The sequence below is a fragment of the Microcebus murinus genome, chromosome 1 (genome assembly GCF_040939455.1).
Source record: "Microcebus murinus isolate Inina chromosome 1, M.murinus_Inina_mat1.0, whole genome shotgun sequence".
In the NCBI taxonomy this organism is placed as follows: Eukaryota; Metazoa; Chordata; class Mammalia; order Primates; family Cheirogaleidae; genus Microcebus; species Microcebus murinus.
In genome coordinates, this window is record NC_134104.1 from 138,587,515 (window position 1) to 138,610,218 (window position 22,704).

General features: G+C 37.0%; 1 protein-coding gene and 1 non-coding gene across 2 annotated transcripts in view; both read right to left on the reverse strand.

The window, feature by feature from the left end:
• Nucleotides 1-22,704, reverse strand: part of GADL1 (glutamate decarboxylase like 1) — a 165,322-nt gene that overhangs the window by 54,181 nt on the left and 88,437 nt on the right. Inside the window, exons 12-13 of the mRNA XM_076005950.1 lie at nucleotides 17,361-17,560; nucleotides 4,739-4,790 (exon numbers count right to left, since the gene is read on the reverse strand). Of these exons, the coding sequence (XP_075862065.1) occupies nucleotides 4,739-4,790; nucleotides 17,361-17,560 (252 nt within the window). The remainder of the gene's footprint in view (nucleotides 1-4,738; nucleotides 4,791-17,360; nucleotides 17,561-22,704) is intronic.
• Nucleotides 11,201-11,303, reverse strand: LOC142875494 (small nucleolar RNA U13). Its single transcript, XR_012922854.1, has one exon. It is a non-coding gene; the product is annotated as a small nucleolar RNA U13 (small nucleolar RNA).

Below are 22,704 nucleotides of genomic sequence, written 5' to 3' on the forward strand. Positions count from 1 at the left end.
ATATAGCAGCCAGAGTTTTTGGAATAATGGCGAGTACAGCCAGCTACCCATATCCATGGGTTCCACATCTGCAGATTCAACTAACTGAGGTTCAAACACAGTTGGCGGGAAAAAGGATGGTTGCTTCTGTTTTCAAAATGTAAGACTTTTATCCTTGTTATTATTCCCTAAACAATGCATTATAACAACTATTCACATAGAGTTTACAGTTTATTAGCCATTATAAGTAATTTAGTTGATTAAAAGTCTACAGAAGGATGTGTGGAGAATATATATATGCAAATATTATGCCATCCTATGAAATGGTGTAGTATTTGCACATATCCTATGCAAGCCTCCTGTATACTCTAAATCATCTCTAGATTACTTACCATACCTAGTTCAATGAAAATACTATGTAAATAGTTGTTATGTTGGATTTTTGACTTTGTATTATTTTTCATTGTTGTATAGTTATTTTTTTATTTATATTTTTGATTCATGGTTAGTTAAAACTGCAGATGTGGAACCCACAGGAATGCAGAACCCACAGATATGGAGAGCCCATTGTACTTGGAATGAATAGAGGAGAGGGTGTACTGAAGGCAGGTGAAGTTGGAAATGGCAATGGGTGTCATTTTGTGAAAGGACTCCTCACACGCCATGCTTGAGAGTTTGGGTTTGATCCAGAGGCAATGTGGCGTCACTGGAGAGCTTTTCGCTAGAGAGCAGATTCATTTCTGGAAGGCCACTCCAGTAGCAGCGTAGAGGATGGGCTGGAGGGATCTAAGACTGGAAATGGGAGACAAGGTAAAAGGCAGTGCTAAGCTGAGGGGTGAGGGGATCCTGAAAGAATGCAGTGGCTTTGGGGAGTGGAGAAGACTAAGTACACAACATAGAGTTAGGGGAAAGAAAAGGGAGATAGTGAAGACAACTCAAGATTTTTGCTTGGGTGGACCACAGCTCTAATGACCTAAAGAAGAGTGTAGAATGCTGGTAGGGAAAATGGTGATCCTTCAGCTTTAGAAATGTTGAATTTGAGGTGCCTGTAGAGTCTTGGTGAAAATTTCAGGATATATCTATACATAAAGGACCAGAGTTTAGGAGACATGGCAAGGAGGGAGACATATCTTGAGGCTATTAATAGCAAAGCTCTGGATGTGGAGAAGACACTTCAGGGAGAGTATGTGGACAGGATAAAGGGCCAAAGACAAACATGTGCAGAAGAACATTTCAGAGATATTTAGATGAAGAGATCTTCATATGGAGACTTTCCTTTCACATGGAAAGGGGAAAAACTGGGAAAGGAAATCAAAGAAACTAAGACAGAGACAGTTTCAAAAGCAGTGGAGTGGATAACAGGGTAAAATGCTACAGAAGTTTAACAAGATGAAGATTAAACATTGTGCATTGGATTTAGCAATCAGGAGGTCGATGTCATCTAATAAAACTACATAACAAGGTAACAGTGTAAGATAAATCACAATGTGCTTGATACATATTAATGGTAAGGTTCAATAAATATGAGAACATATATTAATATGATTAGAGCTACCTGAAAGAGGAATGAACCAGTGAATTACTCACAATGGGAAGTGTTCAAGCAGAGATTGACCACCTGTTACAGGTGCTGTCAAGAGAGGTTTCCTGCATTTGGCAAGAAGTTGATTATATGTCCTTGAAAATATTTTATAACTCTGAAAGTTTATGAAATATAAATAACTTTTCCTAATGTAGAAATCAGGAAAAGAAAATCAAAAATGTTGAGTCATTAGTACTCTCCCAAGAGATCAAAATAAAATATGTGAATGATAATGTGAATGATATCATAAGAATGAATATACCTCTAGGAAAACATCTATTAGATCTTAGATCCAACACAGAAAAAGAGAGATATGATTTTCAGGGGTCTATGAATAATGCAGAATTCATTTCAAATGATAACTTTCAATCATCTTCAAGAAAATATGCATTATTTTTGCTCTTTTCAGGAAAAGATATTGAAGTACTGGGCACTCTGTTTTGTTATGTTCACTTACTGTTTTCAGTGTTCCACTTAACATTCTCATTACTGGCTGCTAAACAACAGTAACTCTTTCTCTAATATATATATATATATATTTACACATATATATACATATATATTTACATATATATTTACATATATGTTAAATATATAACAGATAATATATGTATATATGTTAGCAAAAACAGACTTATCAACTTAATACTTACATGTGAAATTCAAGGTCTAATTCTACTCTATTTTTTCAGATAGAATAAAGAGAAAAGAAAAGAGATGAATAAAGAGCACATAGAAAAGTCCTTGTAGTAGGAATTCTGGAAGACCACTTAGGAAGCTGCCTCTGCTGTTCATGCATCAGTTGGCTCCCATAGATGACATATCTAGGGGAAGAAGGCTGCCTAACGATTAAAGCCCACCTTAACTTTCATTACAAGGATGTGAATGTTTGCAATTCCCTAAATATAATAGTAAGAGGTTCTGGCATCATTTTCCTAAGCCTATAGGAAGAATATATAAGTAGCTTTTTAATCAGCTCATCTTTTTTTCTCATCACTTTTTCTCTCATCTCTATCAAAAGACTATGCAGTTCCAAGGTGTGCAGGACTTTCCATAAACACCACGGCTCCCTTGCCAAAGAAAATAAGGCAACTCAATTTTAAGAAAATAGATGACTCAAACTCAAGAAAATATAAAAAGTGACTCGAACTCAAATCCAGTCAATCACGTTTAAGTGCTGTTTCTCCCCTACATGCTTACAGATGCATTTCTGAAAATCATAGACAATTTCTTACATAGTTATACAGCTATTATCATGCCTAACAAAATTGTCAGCAATTCCTTCACACCATCTAATAACCAGTTCATATTCAAAATTTCCTGTTTCAAAAATTACTTTTTACAGTTGGGTTGTTCAAATCGGGATTCCAACTGGGTCCCTATGCTGCATTTGGTTGTTATGCCTCTCCAGTCTCTTTGAGCCTAACTCCCTCCTTTATTTTTCTTCATGTCATTAAGCTGTTGAAGAAACCAAGTCAGCTGTCCTATATAATTTCCCACATTCTAAATTTGTCTTCTTGCTTCTTTACAGTGTTACCAGAAGGTCATTCAAATGTGGATGATTTTGGTACAGGTACAAGTTCCTTTATGTCTCTGGTTTTCAGGAACTTGTGAATTTTACAACTTTCTATTCTGATGCTTACTTTCCAGACAGTGGTGGAAGCCAGGTCTGGATTCCCTGCAGCAGCATTTCCCAAGCTTGCCTGTGGACCCCTTCATATCTCACCTGGGCTACTGCAACAGTCTCTGAATTCGTCTCATTTATTCTTTTCTTGTCCACTCACTCCTCACCACCAGCCCTGTCATATTCCTCTTTTCTCATGACATCCAGATAATCTTTAAAAAAGGGAACTCAGACTCTTGTTTTATTAAAACCTCTCTAATGACTACACTTGAAATAAAAGCTAAATGTCTTACCCTGATCTACCTGAATCCCACCTAATCTATTCTCTGCCCCACCTCTCCAACCACTTTACCTGCTGCACTTCTCACCTGGTTTAATACATCTTCTTTTGGCTGTTCAAACACATAGAATTCTTTTCACCTTTAAGCTTTTGCAGTTGTTTATTTATTTTGCCTAGATGCCCTTCCATCACATGTTTGCATGGCTTGCTGTTTATCATCATTCAAGTCTCAGCTTACAGATAACCTTAAAATCCCCTACCCAGACCACCCAAACCAAACAAGCCATCTCCACTCCCATTTCAGCATTTTAGCCTTTTTTTTCAATATAATACTTGCCACATCTATAATTGTCTATTTATTTGTATACTAGGTTATGTCATGAACCGATTTTATTGTTTTCATAAGAATTCTTACTACCTGATGTTTCCTATGTATTAATTTGCTTGTTAATTACCTTTCAATTTCCATTTGAATGTAAGCACCATGCGTGACCTTTCTTATCTAGGCACAGTGCCTAGAACTAGGCACTATTACTGAACATAGTAATTGTTCAGTACATCTTACTGAATAACATGATACCCAAAATTAACTAGATTGCTCATATATAGCACAGATTTCTACCTGTAATCTCTAGGGGACTTTTACATTAGGTTAAAAACTGCTATAACATATATACTATAACAAGATCTAAGATGACATTATACTTTATATTTCTTAATAATCAGAATTAAATAATGTTTATGCTTTCTAATAATATGTTTTAGAAAAAAAATTCTCTGCCTTTGTAACCATCTTATTTCTTATATATAGCAAATAATCCAACAACATCAACAACAAAATGACTTATTTTCCCATTGCCTGAAAGCTAATATGCCCTCATTATTTTATAAAAAGAGAAAACTGTATCCATTATTATACATTCACTTAATTGATTTTTCACATGCAGGCACAGTTGAATATTTGCAGTACAATCATTATTAAATTTATATATCAAGATAGAGGTCATAATTTATTCAATATTATCCCTAGTAATTATTATTGAGCATTTTAATTTTCAATACTTAAAGGCGAGTGTATTCCCTGTGAATCCAACAAAAGAATTTTTCCTACTCACTAATGGAGTAAATTAACATAATGGACTCTGTGAATTAAGCTAATGACTTGTTTCTAAGTCTGCAGCACAAAAACCAATGAAATATAACAGATTAGAAAATTACCACCTTCGTCACTGTTGACTGACAAAATCACAAGCACAATTCTGCAATCACTTACTTCCATTAGTAATTTGAATCCTTCTCTTTTCTTGATTTCATCTACTAGGTACCTAAAATTAAAAGACACGATAATATTTACAATCTAAATATGTAATCTAAAATGCCACGAACATGATTAATGTATGACAAAACTATTATTTCTGATGCAGAGACAGGGCTTAGAAATAAGAAAGCCATAGATAAGGGTTCAGGTAAAGGCAGACTCCGACAGATGCTCCTGATTTACTGCAGTCCCATGGGTCTGAGCAAAAGATGTATCTTTTTGATGAGATGGTGTCTGTCTCACATGTTAGCATCCAACTTTCACCTCAGTGTGTAAAGCCAAATAAAGAAGATTGGATATATGACTCTGAACATGTGGGTTTCACGTCCATATTCATGAATGATGATTTAGCTTAGATACTTAGATTACCTAGCTGGCTTGGAGGAAAGAGCTTTTGGTGTGTAATCCTGCTTGGAAGTTCATTTAAGATCAAGAAAGATCAACAGTATCTTTTCTATGGTTAGTACACAGAGAGAAGGACTGATAATCAGTATAATGTTCCAAGTGGGCTGTTCCAAGTTCAGAATATCTATAAAGTCATCAAAAAATGGGCAAAGGACATGAACAGAAACTTCTCAAAAGAAGACAGAATAATGGCCAACAAACATATGAAAAAATGTTCGACATCTCTAATCATCAGGGAAATGCAAATCAAAACCACAATGAAATATCACTTAAGTCCAGTGAGAATGGCCTTTATCAAAAAGTCCCCAAACAACAAATGCTGGCGTGGATGTGGAGAGAGAGGAACCCTCCTACACTGCTGGTGGGACTGCAAACTAGTTCAACCTCTGTGGAAAGCAATATGGAGATACCTCAAAGCGATACAAGTAGATCTACCATTTGATCCAGCAATTCCACTACTGGGCATCTACCCAAAAAATCAAAATTCACTTTATGAAAAAGACACCTGCACTCGAATGTTTATAGCAACACAATTCACAATTGCAAAGCTGTGGAAAACAACGCAAGTGTCCATCAATTCATGAGTGGATTCATAAAATGTGGTATATGTATACTATGGAGTACTACTCAGCTTTAAGAAACAATGGTGATATAGCACCTCTTGTATATTCCTGGATAGAGCTGGAACCCATTCTACTAAGTGAAGTATCTCAAGAATGGAAAAACAAGCACCACATGTACTCACCAGCAAATTGTTATTAACGGATCAACACCTAAGTGGACATATAGGAGTAACATTTATTGGGTGTCGGGAGGGTGGAAGGGGGGAGGAGGGGATGGGTATATACAACCACAACAAGTAAGATGTGCAACGTTTGGGGAATGGACACGCTTGAAACTCTTACTTGAGGTGGGAGGGAGGCATGGGCAATATATGTAACCTTAACACTTGTACCCCCATAATACGCTAAAATAAAAATAATAAAAAAAATTAAAAAAAAGAATATCTATAAAGTCATATCCAATGTCAGGGGAAAGAGAATTATCACATAAGTGAAGGGCTCAGACACATGAAATATGAAACATGATTGAGAAAAGACTAAAATAACATTGAAAATGTAGTACTTTAAATACTAATATCATTAACTCCTATCTTCTCAGCTTGGTTTTAGTCTACATAAAAAGAGAAGTCTGAAATGATTGGCCTTGAAAACTAGTCATTTAATCATTACCCTTAAAATGTTCACAATACTTGACCCAGTATTTCAAATTTGGGTGTCAAATGGTAGGAAATGATAAGAGGGGCTGACAGAAATGTGTTTGCCAGAGCAATTATTGTGATTTTATATGTAATATATTTAAAAAAATAGAAACAGAGAAGATACATCACATCCAGCATAAGGACTGCATTTGAAAATTATATTCTAGTCATGGAATTATAGTAGCATAATCATGTCACTAAATCATATATATTCAATTAATATTTAAAGACACACAAAAAAGGCTCCTCTTTGGCTTCAAGTCCTTTCCCCATAAAATTGGACTACTGCAATCTGCTTTTCCAATCTGAAAAGGTTGTTGTAAAAAATATTAAATAAAATCATAAACATGAAAAAATTGTAGACTACAAACTGGAAAGCAGTGGTTATTATCATTCCATCATTTGCTAAAGTCCATTCTATAATGTGAATATGGAATACACTAGTTTACAAGATGCGATTCTTTTTTCCAAATTTATTCATACAGCTTTTCACATAAGGTTAAATATTAGTGTTTGCATATAAATTATATTATCTTTGAAATATATGAAATCTTATAAAAATTCTATCAATATTAACTAGCAATATGGACCCTTTATTTTGAGCCATAATGTTGTGAACATATACACACAAGCACAAGCACATGCACACACACACATACAAAGTATTTGATGTTCTACATACTCATCTCCCTGAATATTTTTTTCAGGAGATGCTATATAGCTATAAAGTTTTTGAACTCTTAACACACTGCCTAACTTTCAGGAAAAAAAAGAATCCCATTGCTCAATAAGCACCAGAAATGGTGCTCAAAATCACTGGTAATGAAAGAAGTGCAAATCAAAACGACAATACAGGCACACCTCAAAGACACTGCAGGTTCAGTTCCAGACAATCACAATAAAGTGAATACTGCAATCAAGCAAGTCACACAACTTTTTTGGTTTCCCAGTGCATATAAAAGTTATGTTTACACTGTACTGTAGTCTATTAAGTGTGGAATAGTATTATGTCTAAAAAGAATGTACATACATTAGTAAAAAAAAAAACTTTATTGCTAAAAAATGCTGACAATCATCCAAGCCCTCAGAGAGTTGTTAATCTTTTTGTTGGTGGAAGGTCTTTTCTCAAAGTTGATGGCTACTCGCTGATCACAGTGATGGTTGCTGAAGGTGGGGGTGACTGTGGCAATGTCTTAAAATAAGACAATAATGAAGTTTGACCCACCAATTGACTCTCCTTTTCATGAAAGATCTCTCTGTAGCATATGATGCTGTTTCATAGCATTTTGCCTTTCAAATCTTGCTGCTGCTTTATCAACTGAGTTTATGTAGTATTCTAAATCCTTTTTCATTTCAACGATGTTCACAGTATATTCACCAGGAGTAGATTCCCTCTTAAGAAATCACTTTCTTCACTTATTTGTAAGAAGCAACTCCTCATCAGTTAAAGTATTATCCTGAGATGGCAGCAATTCAGTCACTCCAGGCTCCACTTCTAATTCTAGTCCTTTTGCTCTTTGTATCACATCTCCAGTGAATTCTTCCACTGAAGTCTTGAACCCCTCAAAGTCCTTCATGAAGGCTGAAATCAACTTCTTCCAAATCCTGTGAATGCTAGTATGTTAACCTCCACCCATGGATCACAAATATTCTTAACGGCATCTAGAATGGTGAATCCTTTCCAGAAGGTTTTTAATTTACTTTGACCAGATCCATCAGGGGAATCACTATCTACAGCAGCTGTTGCCTTACAAAATATATTTCTTAAACAGTAAGACTTGAAAGTCAAAATGACCTTTTGATTCATGTGCTGCAGAATGGATGGTGTATTAGTAGGAATGAAAACAAGATTAATTTTCTTACATACCTCCATCAGGACTCTTGAGTGAACAAGCGCATTGTCATTGAACAATAATATTTTGAAAGGAATCTTTTATTCTGAGCAGTAGGTCTCAACAGTGGCTTTCAAATATTCAGTAAATCATGCTGTAAACACATGTGCTGTCATCCAGGCTTTGTTGTTCCTTTTACAGAGCACAGGCAGAGTAAGTTTAGCACAAATCTTAAGGGTCTTAGAATTCTCAGAATAGAAAATGAGCAATGGCTTCAACTTAAAGTCACCAGCTGTCCTTCGATTCTTTGAAACCAGCACTTGATTTCTCCTCCCTAGCTGTGAAAGTTCCAGATGGCATCTTCTTCCCACAGAAGGCTGTTTTGTCTACATTGAAAATATGTTTAGTGTGGGCACCTTCATCAATTGTCTTAGCTAGATCTTCTGGATGACTTGTTGCAGTTTCTACATCAGCACTCGCTGCTCCACCTTGCACTGTTTTATGTTATGTTATGTTTTATGTTACGTTACGTTACGTTATGTTATGTAATTAGGCTTTGGCTTTAGATTATGTTATGGCTGGTTTGATCTTTTATTCAGATCTATAAAACTTTCTCCATGTCAGCAATGAGGCTGATATGCTTTCTTATCATTCCTGTATTCCTTGGAGTAGCATGTTGAACTTCCTTCAAGAACTTCTGCTTTGCATTTACAACTTAACTAAGTGGCACAACAGGTCTAGCTTTCGGACTATCTCAGTTTTCAACATCTCATCTTTACTAAGCTTAATCATTTCTAGCTTTTGATTTAAAGTGAGAAACATATGACTCTTCCTTTCACTTGAACACTTAGAGGCTATTATAGGGTTATTAATTGGCCTAAGTTTGGTACCGGTATTTCTCAGAAAATAGACATGAAGAAGAGGGATGGGGGAATGGCTGGCTGGTGGAGCAGTCAGAATATACTCCACATTTATTGATTAAATTTGTCATCTTCTATGGGTGCAGTTTACAGAGCCCCAAAATGATAACAATAGTAACATCAAAGATCACTGATCACAAATCACCATAACAGATATAATAATAATTTTAAAAGTTGGAAATGTTGTGAGAATTATCAAAATGTGACACAGAGACATGAAGTGAACAAATGCGCTTAGAAAAATGGCACCGATAGGCTTGCTTCATGCAGGGTTGCCACAAACCTACAGTTTGTAAAAAAAAATACAGTATCTCTGAAGTGCAATAAAGTGAAGCACAATAAAATCAGGTATGCCTGTACTAAACCACATTCCCCAAACGATACTGGAAACAAATTTTAAAGAGTTACAGCATCTAGTGCTAGTGAGAATGATGTAGGAAATTGCTATAAACCTTTCAAAATTAATAATACTCATATTTTCTGGTCAAACAAACCACTTTTGAAATGCTGGTCTTCCAGAAAAAAAGTAATCAGGACTATGGATAGATAGATAGATATTACATATAAATATATAAGTATACATGCACATATATACTGTTGCACCTACAGCTCTGTAGAGTATGTATGTGTGTGTGCACATTCCATACAAAATAACCAGAAACAAAATTAATATCCAGAAATTTGTGAATGGTAAATTAGAATGTAGAATGTAAAATGTAGAATAGCAACATGATGTAATATGATGCAGCTGATAAATGAGTGGATTATATCTACTTCAATTAATGCACAGGAATGCTCATGCTATATTATTAAGAGATAAAAGTGAGATATTGAGAAATGTGGATAATTTGATTCCAGTTTGTAAGGAAATTTAAAAAAAAAAAAGAAAACAAAAGTAATCTCTAGCCCCATGTGTACATGAGCACAGAGTAAAGCATGAAAGAGCACATCATAAATTGTTGATGTTTGTCTGAGGGAGGGAGAAAGAGGATGCAATGGGGTTAGGGCATATCAATTCTCTTTTTATGTCTCTTTTCAAAGTTTCATAGGTGTGGTTACTTGTGTCATTTTTGAAAATGAATTTAATGAAAGAAAAAAATGTAAAGTGCAAAACAAGACAAATAGACATATATGAGCTCTACGTGTGTGAGGAAAGCTTTCTGAACCAGCCTTTTTCTCATTTTTTCAGGCACAAATGTATTGGCAATCTGCTAACTCAAAGCCTATGCTGTGATTTCACCCTGAACACTCTGAGGCTATGAGGAAGGCTTTGCCTCTCCAGAAATTTTGGGAATGACTTTAGGGTAGAAGATTCTAATTGTGCAGCTAAATAACTTTGTGATTTTAGTCAAATTCCTTAGTTGCCCTGTGCCTGCCTCAGTTTCCTCATGCATGTCATGGAGACATGGAACAAAATCGTAAAATCCTTCCCTGACAGATTATGACTGTATGAAACTTACATGTACTACTCATAGTCTCAACTTTCAAAATACTTCTGTCAAATTGGCTAAAGCTGCACCTGGGGGAAAGGTATCCTAAAACAGAGCTGCACTGTTTCAGTCAAAACTCTGCTTTTTGCTAACCATGTAGACATGGGCTTTGTCTTGGGACCAAGCGTCCCTACTATAGTCACTCTCAGAGCTATCAAGCCCAGAGCAACACTCCAACTGAGTTGAGGGTAGAGGTGATTTGAGGGAAGGAGGGATGCTGCTATGACTATGATGACAGATGTCCAGCTCCAGAGTTTTCAACTATGCTCCACGGTACACCACGTTAATAGGTTTTCCACATAGAAGGGCTGGCACTTCTAGGCACACCAATTAGACTGATTTTTGTCTATCCTTAGAGGTATACTTGGCTTAATTCATAAGGCCATTTATTGAGCTGGTTGGATTGTTCAACAATGTCACCAAGAACCAGGTATTCACTATCATTTCAGCCAGTCATGCTCACAAGATCCCTACCCTAGCTCCATGTCACATCTTTTTTTTTTTTTGCACATCGGAGTGATAATGTGCCGACGTCATAAAAGATTTGAGGGAGGCACATCTCACGCATGCGCATGAAAACCCAATCATCACGCTTATGAACTACAAAAGGGTCCATTTATCACATCTTTACATGACAGTGTTTCAAGAAGGATTAGAAGGGTCTAGAGCAAACGCACTTTCTCTTCATATACGCACCTCTCTCTATTTAGGTAAGAATATTTTTCCCAGAAGTCTGCACTGAATCCTTCCTACATCTTATTGAATGAGTCATGTCCACCCCTCCCCCTCATAAACGAATTGCTGGGGAAGGGGGTTGGCTAAAGCAATGTTCCCAGCTGGAACATTGCTGCCTAAACAAAACCAAGTTTCTGTGGGCAAGGAAGAAGAGAGAATGGTTCTTGGGTGGGCAATGAATAGTGTCTGCCTACTGATTAAAGTAAAGTTAAACATGTTTCTATGTTATAGGCCATCTCAAAGCCTTTAATGTCCTAATGAGTACTTTGAATTTCCAAGAGAGGAATAATACAGTAGTTAGCATTTCCTAAACATATTTGACCATGGAAACGTTTTTCAAAAGATCATCTATTCAGATCTTCTGGAAGCCTATTATCCCATAGAGCATACTTTCATAAATTCTACCTGAGAAGTGTTTCTTCTATAGAGCACCTTACCCTCTTCTTAAATAAATGCTTAAATGAAATGAGTTGCTAAGAGGAAATCCAAGCAAATTTTGTATCACCTCTGCCTATCATGAGGATGATTTATTCTTCACAACTCTTTTTTGCAAAAGATGGAAATAGCTTAAAGATAGAATACATTTTAAAAACTGTTCGTATATGGTGGAAGCCAGACAAAAAAGATGTACATTCAATTTTTGAACATAATGCAGAAACCATAAACTACTTCTATCAAAAGACATCCAGGTTAAGTGGACTCAAAAAGCAAAAATAACTTCATAGAACTCATCATTGTCCCTTCCAGTAAGCTTGGCATAAAAGAAAGGAGAGAAAAAATATACATTAGCAAGAGTTTTCAACCAGTCCTACTGGGATAAAAACATATTAATATTCTGATCTTAAAGTATACATTAATGATAAACTTGCTCCAAAACAGTTTTTCTCCCTTTACTTGTAAATATGCTTCCCACATTAGAGACCCTCAATTCTCAGATTTGTTATGTAAGTCTGTTCAGTTTTCTGGATTTCACTTGTCTTTTTGCAAGATCTTGTTTTTTTTCTGATATTAGCCTTTCCAGTTCTTTTTTCTACTTCATCAGCCACTTAGAGTCTCCCTGGACCACTCAGGACCAAGTTTCCTTCCCAGTCTCATGTTCTCATTTGAAATTTCTTCTGATGCACTGAGCTTCCCAGAACTCCTGAGATTTTTCCATCTGCTTTCTGTGTGCTCTGCATATATCAGAAGGTATCACATGGCTTGCGTAGTTCATCACAGACACTCATGTGCTCTAGTCTACTGCAATTATGATCTTTTTTTTAAAAAAAATTATCAATCTAAAGAAAAAAATTAAAATATTGACTATTCCATAGTCTTCTGGATTCTGTCCCTCCTGTCACCTAGAGAAATACACTAGCACAAAATCACCATTGTGTAACTGCTCACCTTTTCCATACTGATAACAATAAATCCCTCAGTATTCATGCAAGTCTGTGAAATGAATTCCATCTGAGAGATTGCAGAGATTGTGTGTCAAGGGAATGGATAAATGATACACTGGAGACCAAACAAAGTAGCAGAATGGGAGTACCTGAGCTGTTTGTTGTTGTTGAAAAGAATTATACACATGATTCTTCTAGGCCTGCTTTAAAAATTACCCCTTAGTGGATATCCATTTAACCAGAATGCCATAACAAAGGCCAAGAAGATGCCCTCAGCAACAGGTAACCCTGGGTACAGTAAAACATTTTCCACCTCCCTAGGCAGATATCAAAAATGCACAATCACCAGCTTTGTGCCAGAAGTGGTGATTTTAAACTGCAACACTCTGAGTTTCAATTACGCTTAATAATCACATGTTACTTTGGGCTCTCAATGTCACTGATTTAAAAAAAAAAAAAAAAGAAAAAAGCAATTTAGTCATTAATATTTCCTGAGAGAAATGTTCTCTCCTCAGTTGGAATGACATGGGTAGGTGGAAATTAGGGAAAGCATTAGAGGTCTTCTACACATTATTTTCTTCTTCTTCTTCTTGCTGGATTTCTGATAATCTGTAAAATCAGAATCATTGTCCTCTTAAAAGTATCTGTTTTTACTTTCCCAGGAGAAGAGAGAGAGATTGCTATTTGATCAGGGTAGTGATCACTGGTCTATTAATATCTGGTCTGTTAAATCGTATGGTCAACATACAAATTTCAAAATTAACTTCCATTTAGATTCAGGAACATGGAAATATTGTTTCTCTATGGAATCAGTGTATATTACAGTCCCTACTGTAATAAGTCAAGGGAAAAGAATTGCACAGCTTTTCCAATATTCTAGAGACCTGACCTAGGGCCTAGGAAAACGGATATTTTAGCTACAATAGCCTGCTAATAGATGTGCTCCCCAAATAGTAACACAATCATCCAGTGCAGATTTACTTTCCCAGAGTTGTTATCTACTGAAGGACATTATACTTCTTGGAAACTAAACAATGTTACTATGACTTATAAATTATGCTAGGTAGAGCCTTCTGATCATGGATCAGAATTGTTTTTATTTGCTAAACTCTGAAGCAAGTTGCCATGGGTCAGTGGGTTTGATGGGAAATGGTCTCTTAACTATTCCAGTCAGTGGTTTGAATTGATTATTCTGGCTCACATAATCAGTGGTGTTCTAGAATTAGCTTCTAGCAGCTAATGAAAGCCAATTGTTAAATATTCAGGAATTTTGCAGATTGCAACTGTTGATAGCTTGCAATTTTCTATGACTGGAATATTTATACCATGGAAATGGGCAAACACTACAAACTAGAGCTTTTTTTGTTCTCTCCTGAGAGTCAATTTACTAGCACACCACTGTGTGTGGGCTCCAACAAATGGAATAGACCCCAGAATTGAGGAAATATTCTATTTTTCCTAAAGAGCAGAACCACAAATCAATCAGTGAATTTGAAAAGAAATAAATTATGAAAATAAAGCCCTCCTGTTGCTAATTTATTATACTTCTTAATCCTAGAAAAACTCTCTCCAAATATTTAATTTCACATTCATACCAAGTGACATGCAGAAAGGACTCTGACCTTTTTCTTAAGTTTGGGGGTGGGAGAACAGGATAACTTTTGCCCACCCCAGGAATAGACTGTTGGATATCAAGAGTCTAGAAAGCTAAGGCAAGAATACTATTATGAGTAACAGCAAGAAAGAAGAGGGATTATTTTTCAAATATTTAAATATAGGTCACAGAGTCTGCAGTGATGCTTACGGAAATGTTAATTCAATTCAATTCAACTTGACAAACATTTACAAACAATAAGTGTTTGTTGAATTGAATTGAAATGTTAACATTTATCCTCCTGTGATATTTCTCTGTAAAAATTAGAAAGTATTCCTAGACTATAAACTAAATTCCACCCTGAGATGAATGTTAACTTCATAATAAATACAACCATAAAATATTTATATCTAGCCTTATTTCAAGACACCTGTCATTGAATTACTTTGAAGCTTAGAAAAAATAATACAGAGATTCTACCACACTTAAGAAGCACAGGAAAATACAAGAACGGGAACAGAGCTTGCTGGACTTTTAATTTAGTGGGCAACTATGAAAATTTATGGTAGACGGTTTCTTTTTTTAACCACTGGGTTTTTATTTTCCCACTTGCAATAGAGGCACTTTAACCCTACTTAAAGGCAAGTTCTTCATCCAGTTCTTCATCCAGTTTCAGTATATATTCTGTAGGAGGGATTGATACTGTCCCCAGTGCCAAGAGAGAGAATATAACTCATGACCAATGAGAGCATCCTATTGCCTTGGCAACAGTGACTGATTCAGAGATGGATGCTTGCCTCACTCACAAATAAACTTTTTCTGGGATTGTTGAAAGAGAAGAACTCTCTCCTTTTGACCTTGACTTAAACGTGGGAGAATATAAATCTGACACTCCTGGCAGCCACCTTCCCAGATAGGAACAAACCGCACATGAAGTAAAGTAAAGCTGAATGGTGGACAGAGATTGAGCATTGACGATATTGTTTAAGCACCTAGACCAAGCCATTCCCAAAGTCATCACTACACTAGTCTTATAAATAACATGATATAATAAATTACCTGTGTTTATAATGCATTGAATTAAGGTTTTTGTCACTTACCACCAAGAGTCCTGATAAAATAGTCACAGAGTTTTCAAACTACTTCTTAAACTATAATCACCAGAATTTCTGACTTCTAAAAGTCTTCTGAACATGCCAAAACTGTCTTTACAGATCCTAATTCCAAGCTCTTTACCATGCAACTTGGTAGTTCTCCCTGCAAAAGGGCAGAGGATACTTTCTGCCTGTAGACATTGAGTTTGGCCATGTGATTTGCTTTGACCATAGAAATTTAATGAAATCAGATATAGATATAATAGAATCAGGAGTTTAAAGTGGGTTTGTATAATTGGGCTTCCTTTCTTAGGCTTCTGTCATGGGCATTACAGGAATGTGCGCTGGCTAGCCTGCTGGTCCAAGGAAGATTAGAGATGTAGAAAGTAGATCCCAACCCTCCAGTCACTAGAGTATGAGGTAGAACTATGCTAGCCAATCTGTAGACCTCTGGGAATAAATAATTATTGTTTTAAGACACTAGGTTACAGATAGCTTGTTGCTCAAAGGACTCATATCACTCTCTGTATAGAAAGAGGAAATTGTTATCAATCTCTAAGGAGATCCTTTAGGGTTTTGCAAATAAAATGTGAACAGGGAGGGAGAGATATAGTCCAAACCGGAAATCACAAACTCTGATATGCCCATAGTGGCCAAAGAAGAAATAATAGCTAAGACTCATATAGCATGTAGCATATGCCAGGCATCGTTCCAGGTGTTTAACATATATCAATTACTTTAATCTTGACAAAAACTGTTTGAGATAGGTGCTATTATCATCTCCATCTGACTGGGATGAAAATGAGGTGCAGAGAGGTTAAAAAACTTGCTCGGGTCATGTAGCTTATAAACAGTATCACTCTGTCTTGAATTCAGGTTGTCTGCACCCCTGTGCTACAGTCAAATAGGTTAGATTTTTTGAAAAGTTAGGAGGTGATGAGGACTGTGTTTCTCCACAGAGCCAGTCATCATCATGTTCAGCTGATGTTGCCATGTGGGATTGTGAGCCTTCCAATCTTTTGAGAAAAGCCAAAAATCTAGGTTTTGGAGAAACCTTCCTATTTTTAAAAGTATTTTACATGTTTAAATGTTTGAATTTTTAACACCATGAAAGTTAACCCTGTGCAGTACAGGCCCAACAAACACACTGAAAAGTAAATTTGGCTGTGGGGGGTGCCTGTCCATTTGCACCCACAGATCTAAGTTTATCAGTTCCGTCCTGTTCAGGTGGCACACGTCTGGCACCTGTATTTCAAGAGCTTCTCTAATGTCTTTGAAAGTGGTGACAACAGCTTTGTTTCTAATGTCACTACAAGGTAAGCAAGTATGCTATTTCCACATTACCTTTCCCATTAAGACTTTATGCTATCCCCATATTCTTACAGATCTGCTTTTCAGGTCTCTAAAGTCAGACTTCCAGAGTGTGGGATTGCCTCACATCCAGAGATTTGGACCTGGTACTCTCTCTTCCTGGATCCTTCTTCTCCCCTTCTCTTTACTAGGTCTCAGTTGAATGTCATTCCCTGCAAGAAGGCTCTGCCAGTGTACCCCCAGAACACACAGGGGAGCCCCCATGAGTGGTCTTGGAGCACAACATACCCCCCCTTACCAAAAAACGAAGGTCACTTATATTTTATCTGCTTTCTCACCTAAATGGTTCTCTCAGGAGGGTAGGATCATGGAAGGCAGGTGGTAGGACTACTCTGTTCACAATTCCTAACAGATAGTAGGTACTGAGATAATGTTTATTGGCTGAAAGAAGGAATGCACAACTAAAAGAACAGGTACAGACCTTGCAAATGTTACATTCATTGAATCTTTCTATTATAGACATATACAGACACACACACACAGAGGCAAGTACCTAGATAAGGCAAGAGCACGATTAACTCTTTCTTCAAGGCCTAAAGTACCCAGAGCCTTCCAGGTCATCCAGAACTTGAAAGCATCTGGTCTCCTGCTACATTGGATAGACTTGTCACCTGTGTCATAGCTGACATCATAGAATTTATCCTGCTGGAACAGGTAAGATGCCTTGGCAGAGTAGCATTTCTTAAGAAGGTCCTATAGGAGAGAAAAAAGAAAGATGACTGTCTATTTTTACAATGTACTTGATTTTTAAAACATATACACACAGAAGCAAAACCTCTATGATATTCTATACTTGTGCCGAGGGTATATCTCACTTTCTGACTGCCCTCCATCAGACACAATTGGTATGCATTAATTTTGAGATATGGATTACTCATTTTGTTTCTTAAAAAAAAAAAAAACTCTCAGAGTTGACACATCCATCCTCATAATTTCACTGATGAGAATTGAGCAGTTGAGGAGACCATGTCATCATCTCTGTGACATCAAGGTGGGCCAGTTTCTCAAGATGGATAAGTCTGTAATTCACTCAAAGCTCCATGTTGGGAGAAAAAAAAAAAAAGAACCCCTGACATATTTACATACTTTATGCAATTTTATAAGCAAAAAAAAAAAGAGCCAGGTTTTAAACCCTCTTCTTTTCAACTAATATCCATTTGAAAAGGCCAGACATGTTAGTAACCCAGAGATGATGGTTGAAGGAAAGAGCTATGGATGACTTAAACAAGACCAAGTTCTCACCACCACAAAACAAGCATTGTCAGCCACAATCCCACAGGGTCTTTTGTGCTTGTCTCACATTGGTTTTATTTGCAACCAGATTCCATTTGTATCTACTGACTGGCTACTTCTCACCAAGAAGTGAGTGACTATTTACTGTTTATCACCATTATAGGGTCTTCACTTTGACCCCATATTATTAGAGTTTAAGGCATGTTGCCATCAATGTCATCTGCTGTTTACAAAAGCCCAGATTTTGTAACCTATCATTCACAGTGCTCACCACTCCCTGAGTACCTTCACTCCCAGAAAATATTTATCAGAACCCTCTGCTCCCCAGTGTAACCAATTTAGTCAATGTCTCTGAACCACTAGATCATGTCCCACCTCTACCTTTGCTCACACCATTCACTTCAGCTTGTCTCTATTTTATTATAATATTTGAGACATTCCAAAGAATACATGTAGCTTATTTATAAGTTGTGATCTTTACTGACACTAAACATAGGCTTCCCTCTTTCTCTAAGTCTGCGCTCCTTTTGGGGTCCCATCTCAAGTTTTTCTTCCCCTTCAACCTCCTTATCTGCTCATCCCACTGGGCTCACGTCTTCCTTTGATGTTTGGCTGTGTTTGTTGACCTTGCTCCTGTGCTTTCCCCACTCAATGAGCATTCACAACATGTATTTTCTCCTCTTGTGGCTAAGCAGGTTCTTGAGGGCAGGAATCATTCCCTATCAATCTCCATACTGCTGGGCACAGAGTACTCTCACTAAACAATCAGTACAAAGATGCCACTCTCCATATATCTCAATTCTCTCCCATTCCCCTGACATGTGGTATGAATAGAATAAACACAGATACATGAGCTTCTCATTGGGTACATTTTCCATACCTTAGCAACGCAAAACTATTAGTGCTGCACAAGAAGCTACAAAGAGACTTTCCAGTAGACATAGGTGGTCCTAGAATATAGTCTTTTCTAATCAGAGAATGTGTTGAATGTGCCTCAGTTGAGTGATCAGCTTGTGCTCAAAGAATGAAAAGAAAATCCCAAGGAATCACATTCCAAAGGAAAGCACAAATTTGCTGTCTTAATAGCAACATTGTCTTATGTGGACACTAATCTAGATCTAAATGTATCCCATTACTAAAAGCATGATTTTATACTATATAAAAAATTATATACAAAATATAATCAAGAATTCCAAAAATCTCATTCATTCAGTATCCACAATAACCTGAGTCTAAAGTATAATCAGAGGAATACTAGTATGCCTCCAGCCTGGCTCTGACGGACATTCTTGGTAGAGACAAGGGAAGAGTAGATTGCTCCAACCTGAACATTAACGTGGAAAAATTCCCTTATTTTTAAATCTTAGCTCTCTCTACTCTGATTGCAGCTTCTACCACTGCATGTCCCTACCCTCAAAGATGAGGAAATTCAGTTATTGGTTTCCCTAGCAACTACAGTCTGACCATATATTATAATATTAAAAGGCCACTGCATATATCTTACGGACAAAGCAGGCACACACATTCACAACACAGGTGCACACCAACACACACACATTTGCATCTTGATTATAAATTTACTCCTATCAACCATGAAAGATTTAAAAAAAAAATCCCCAAAGCACATGAACTTTGCACATATCTTGAGCAAGTTTCAGCGGCTTATGGTAGTGATTGAAAGGGAGAGGAGGCCCATCAATTATCAGAAGACAAATTACATCATCACGGGCAAATACAGAAGAGGAAAGCCACAGAAGCACGTAGCAGAATGAGTGATTGTCCTGTAGTAGTGACACAGTTAATTTCATTGCACTGAAAAATCCTCCTGCCTTGGGAAGGTTTCATAAACAACAACTGGAGGCTTGGGACTTACTTTATCAAAAATAAATGAACCTTCCTCCTAAAGTTTCTGCTTTGCATTTCAGTTTATATCCTTGTACTAAAATGGATGAGATGTCCTTTGGTTTTAAGATATACATCAACAAAGAGAAGATGCTCAGATCTCCAGAGAAAAACCACATTTTGGAATAAGTATAGTAAAAGTTAACATTGTTGAAAAAATTTAATTAGTTATTATTGTGCTATCAAAGAGAAGGGCCATATTTATCTTGCTCATCTTCTTACTCATAATCCTGGCAGGACAATAAATACTAGTTATATGAATTCCAGAGACAAATACTCAATGAGAATACAAACTGCTTCATAATGTGATATTAACTCAAACTGTTCTCAGGGATTAGTAGACATGCCATTAGCACTTGTACAGTGGCAAGTGAAAGCAGCTTAAGCAAAAGGGGGTATTTTTACATTCATATATTTAAAAATCTGGTCATATATAATCTTCAGGCACAGTTAAATCCAGGATTAAATAACATCCATCATCAGAAATCTGCCTTTTCTTCTCATTCTATTGTATTCTGTATTGACCTTACTCCTTAAGCAGAAAGCCTGCAGGAAGCCTGGGAACTGGGGCTTCTAAGTGCAGCCTGTGAGCCTGGAGAGGGGCTCTGTTTGGAGAGAGAGGGGAAGTGGAGAAGAGACAGCTTCTGCTGCGGATGCCACCAAAGAAGTTCTTCTCCTTCACTAAACTTCAGTTATGCTCCTCTAAGCCCCCTAGGTCTTCGCCTTGGCATCTGTCCTCGTAGGGGCTGTATCACCCCATTGTAGCACTCTTGCTGAGTGAGTTTAGAGAGACCTCCCCCCTCCACCTCAATCTCTGATCACCCTTCATATCTGACCAATGTCTTCATCCCTCCCCCTGGATAGCTGATTACCCTGGCCTGCCTTCAGCAAGAATCCTGTTAACGTCTGTGTAACCTGGATCTCCCTTTCATTACTCATGTTTTCTTGGTAGTTTTCCACCTCCTAACTCTTAACCTGCTCCTTGGCTATAAATCCCCACTTACTCATGCTAGATTCAGAATTGAGCCCGGTTCTGTACTGAGGTCTCTTTTCCCCTATTGCAATAGTTGCTGAATAAATTCAGGTTTTACCACTGTAACTACTGTCTGGCTCTGGCTTTCTTTAAACATTACCCAAGTGAAGAAAGGCCTCCCAACCTCAATCTCTTATCTGAACCTTCTGCTGGCCAAATCTTGCAGAAAACCAATTGGCAAAGGAGCCTGGAAAATGTGGCTTTTAGGAGTCTGACTCCTTTGTAGAACAAAGCAGAGGAAGGCATAGAATAGATTACACATTAAAGAGGAACAGACAAATGACAAGCACTACATGAGTAAAGAAACTACAACTTTGATTTTCACTCTTTGCGTTCATGTCTATCCTGGCACATAATGATCAGCGCTGACCTTTACTGATGAGCTCTTACTATCTTCCAAGCATTGTTTATATGTATGTTTTATACACACACACACACACACACACACACTTGTTTAAATCTTACAACAACCCATTTATGATTAGTTTTGTCAACTCCATTGTATATGTTTGCAAACCAGTGAGTTAATTATCTAAGGTGGTAGAGCAGGATTTCAAACTAAAGATGCTTGGATTCAGAGCTTGAACTCTAACCCATTCTGCTTCCTTTTATCAACTGTGTGGGCTTAAATGCATGTGAAAGATGGTGCCCATAAATATTCATTATGAGTCCTTGGAGAGGCTGGTGAAAAGGAAAATGGCAGTAGAGACCATGTTGAAGCAGAGGCCAACACAACTAAGATTCTGTTTCAAACCTTACTTTCTTCCTATAAATATGACTTCTAGTCTTACTAATAGTAACATCTTATTTATAAAGCATTTTGAGATTTTTTTCTAAATACTTGTAGATCTGGGGATGTTTAAGGATATCATTAAAAACACATAATGAATCAAAAGGTTGCATATTCTCCCTGTCAAGATTAGCCAAGCCATCTTTGAGTTTCACAAGCCAAATCAGGTTCTGTAGTCTCTTTTGCAGGAGTTGATGACCTGACAGGCCTACTTTACCTCAGGATTCTGTCCTCCACAAAGACCTTCATATTGCCTTACTCCTTGCAATAATGCATTTCCACTTGCCAAACAAAAACTACCACTCTTCTCATATGGCTCTTTCTATATTCTGTCCTATGTCACCATTATTTACATGCAAAAAATTGTCGAAACTAAGTGTCTTAGAAGATGGGCATATTAATCATCTTTGTACTAATTAATTCCTTCCAAAATTATGCATTGATGACCTATTATATAACAAGCACTGTGAAGCCAAGAGCCTGAGCATGCAACCCCACAGAGGTGCTAAGTATCTTAGCTAATATTTTTAGGTAGAATGTGCAAAACCAAATTTGGGCTGCAAACAGAAGAAAGGCTCAGTTTTAATCTAGAATATAAAGTGAACTTTTTTTTTTTTTTTTGAGACTATCTCACTCTTGCCCAGGCTAGAGTGCTGTGATGTCAGCCTAGCTCACAGCAACCTCAAACTCCTGGGCTCAAGCGATCCTTCTGCCTCAGCCTCTCTAGTAGCTGGGACTATAGGCATGCGACACCATGCCCAGCTAATTTTTTCTCTATATATTTTTAGCTGTCCAGCTAATTTCTTTCTGTTTTTTTAGTAGAGGTGGGGTCTCGCTCTTGCTCAAGCTGGTCTTGAACTCCTGAGCTCAGATGATCCA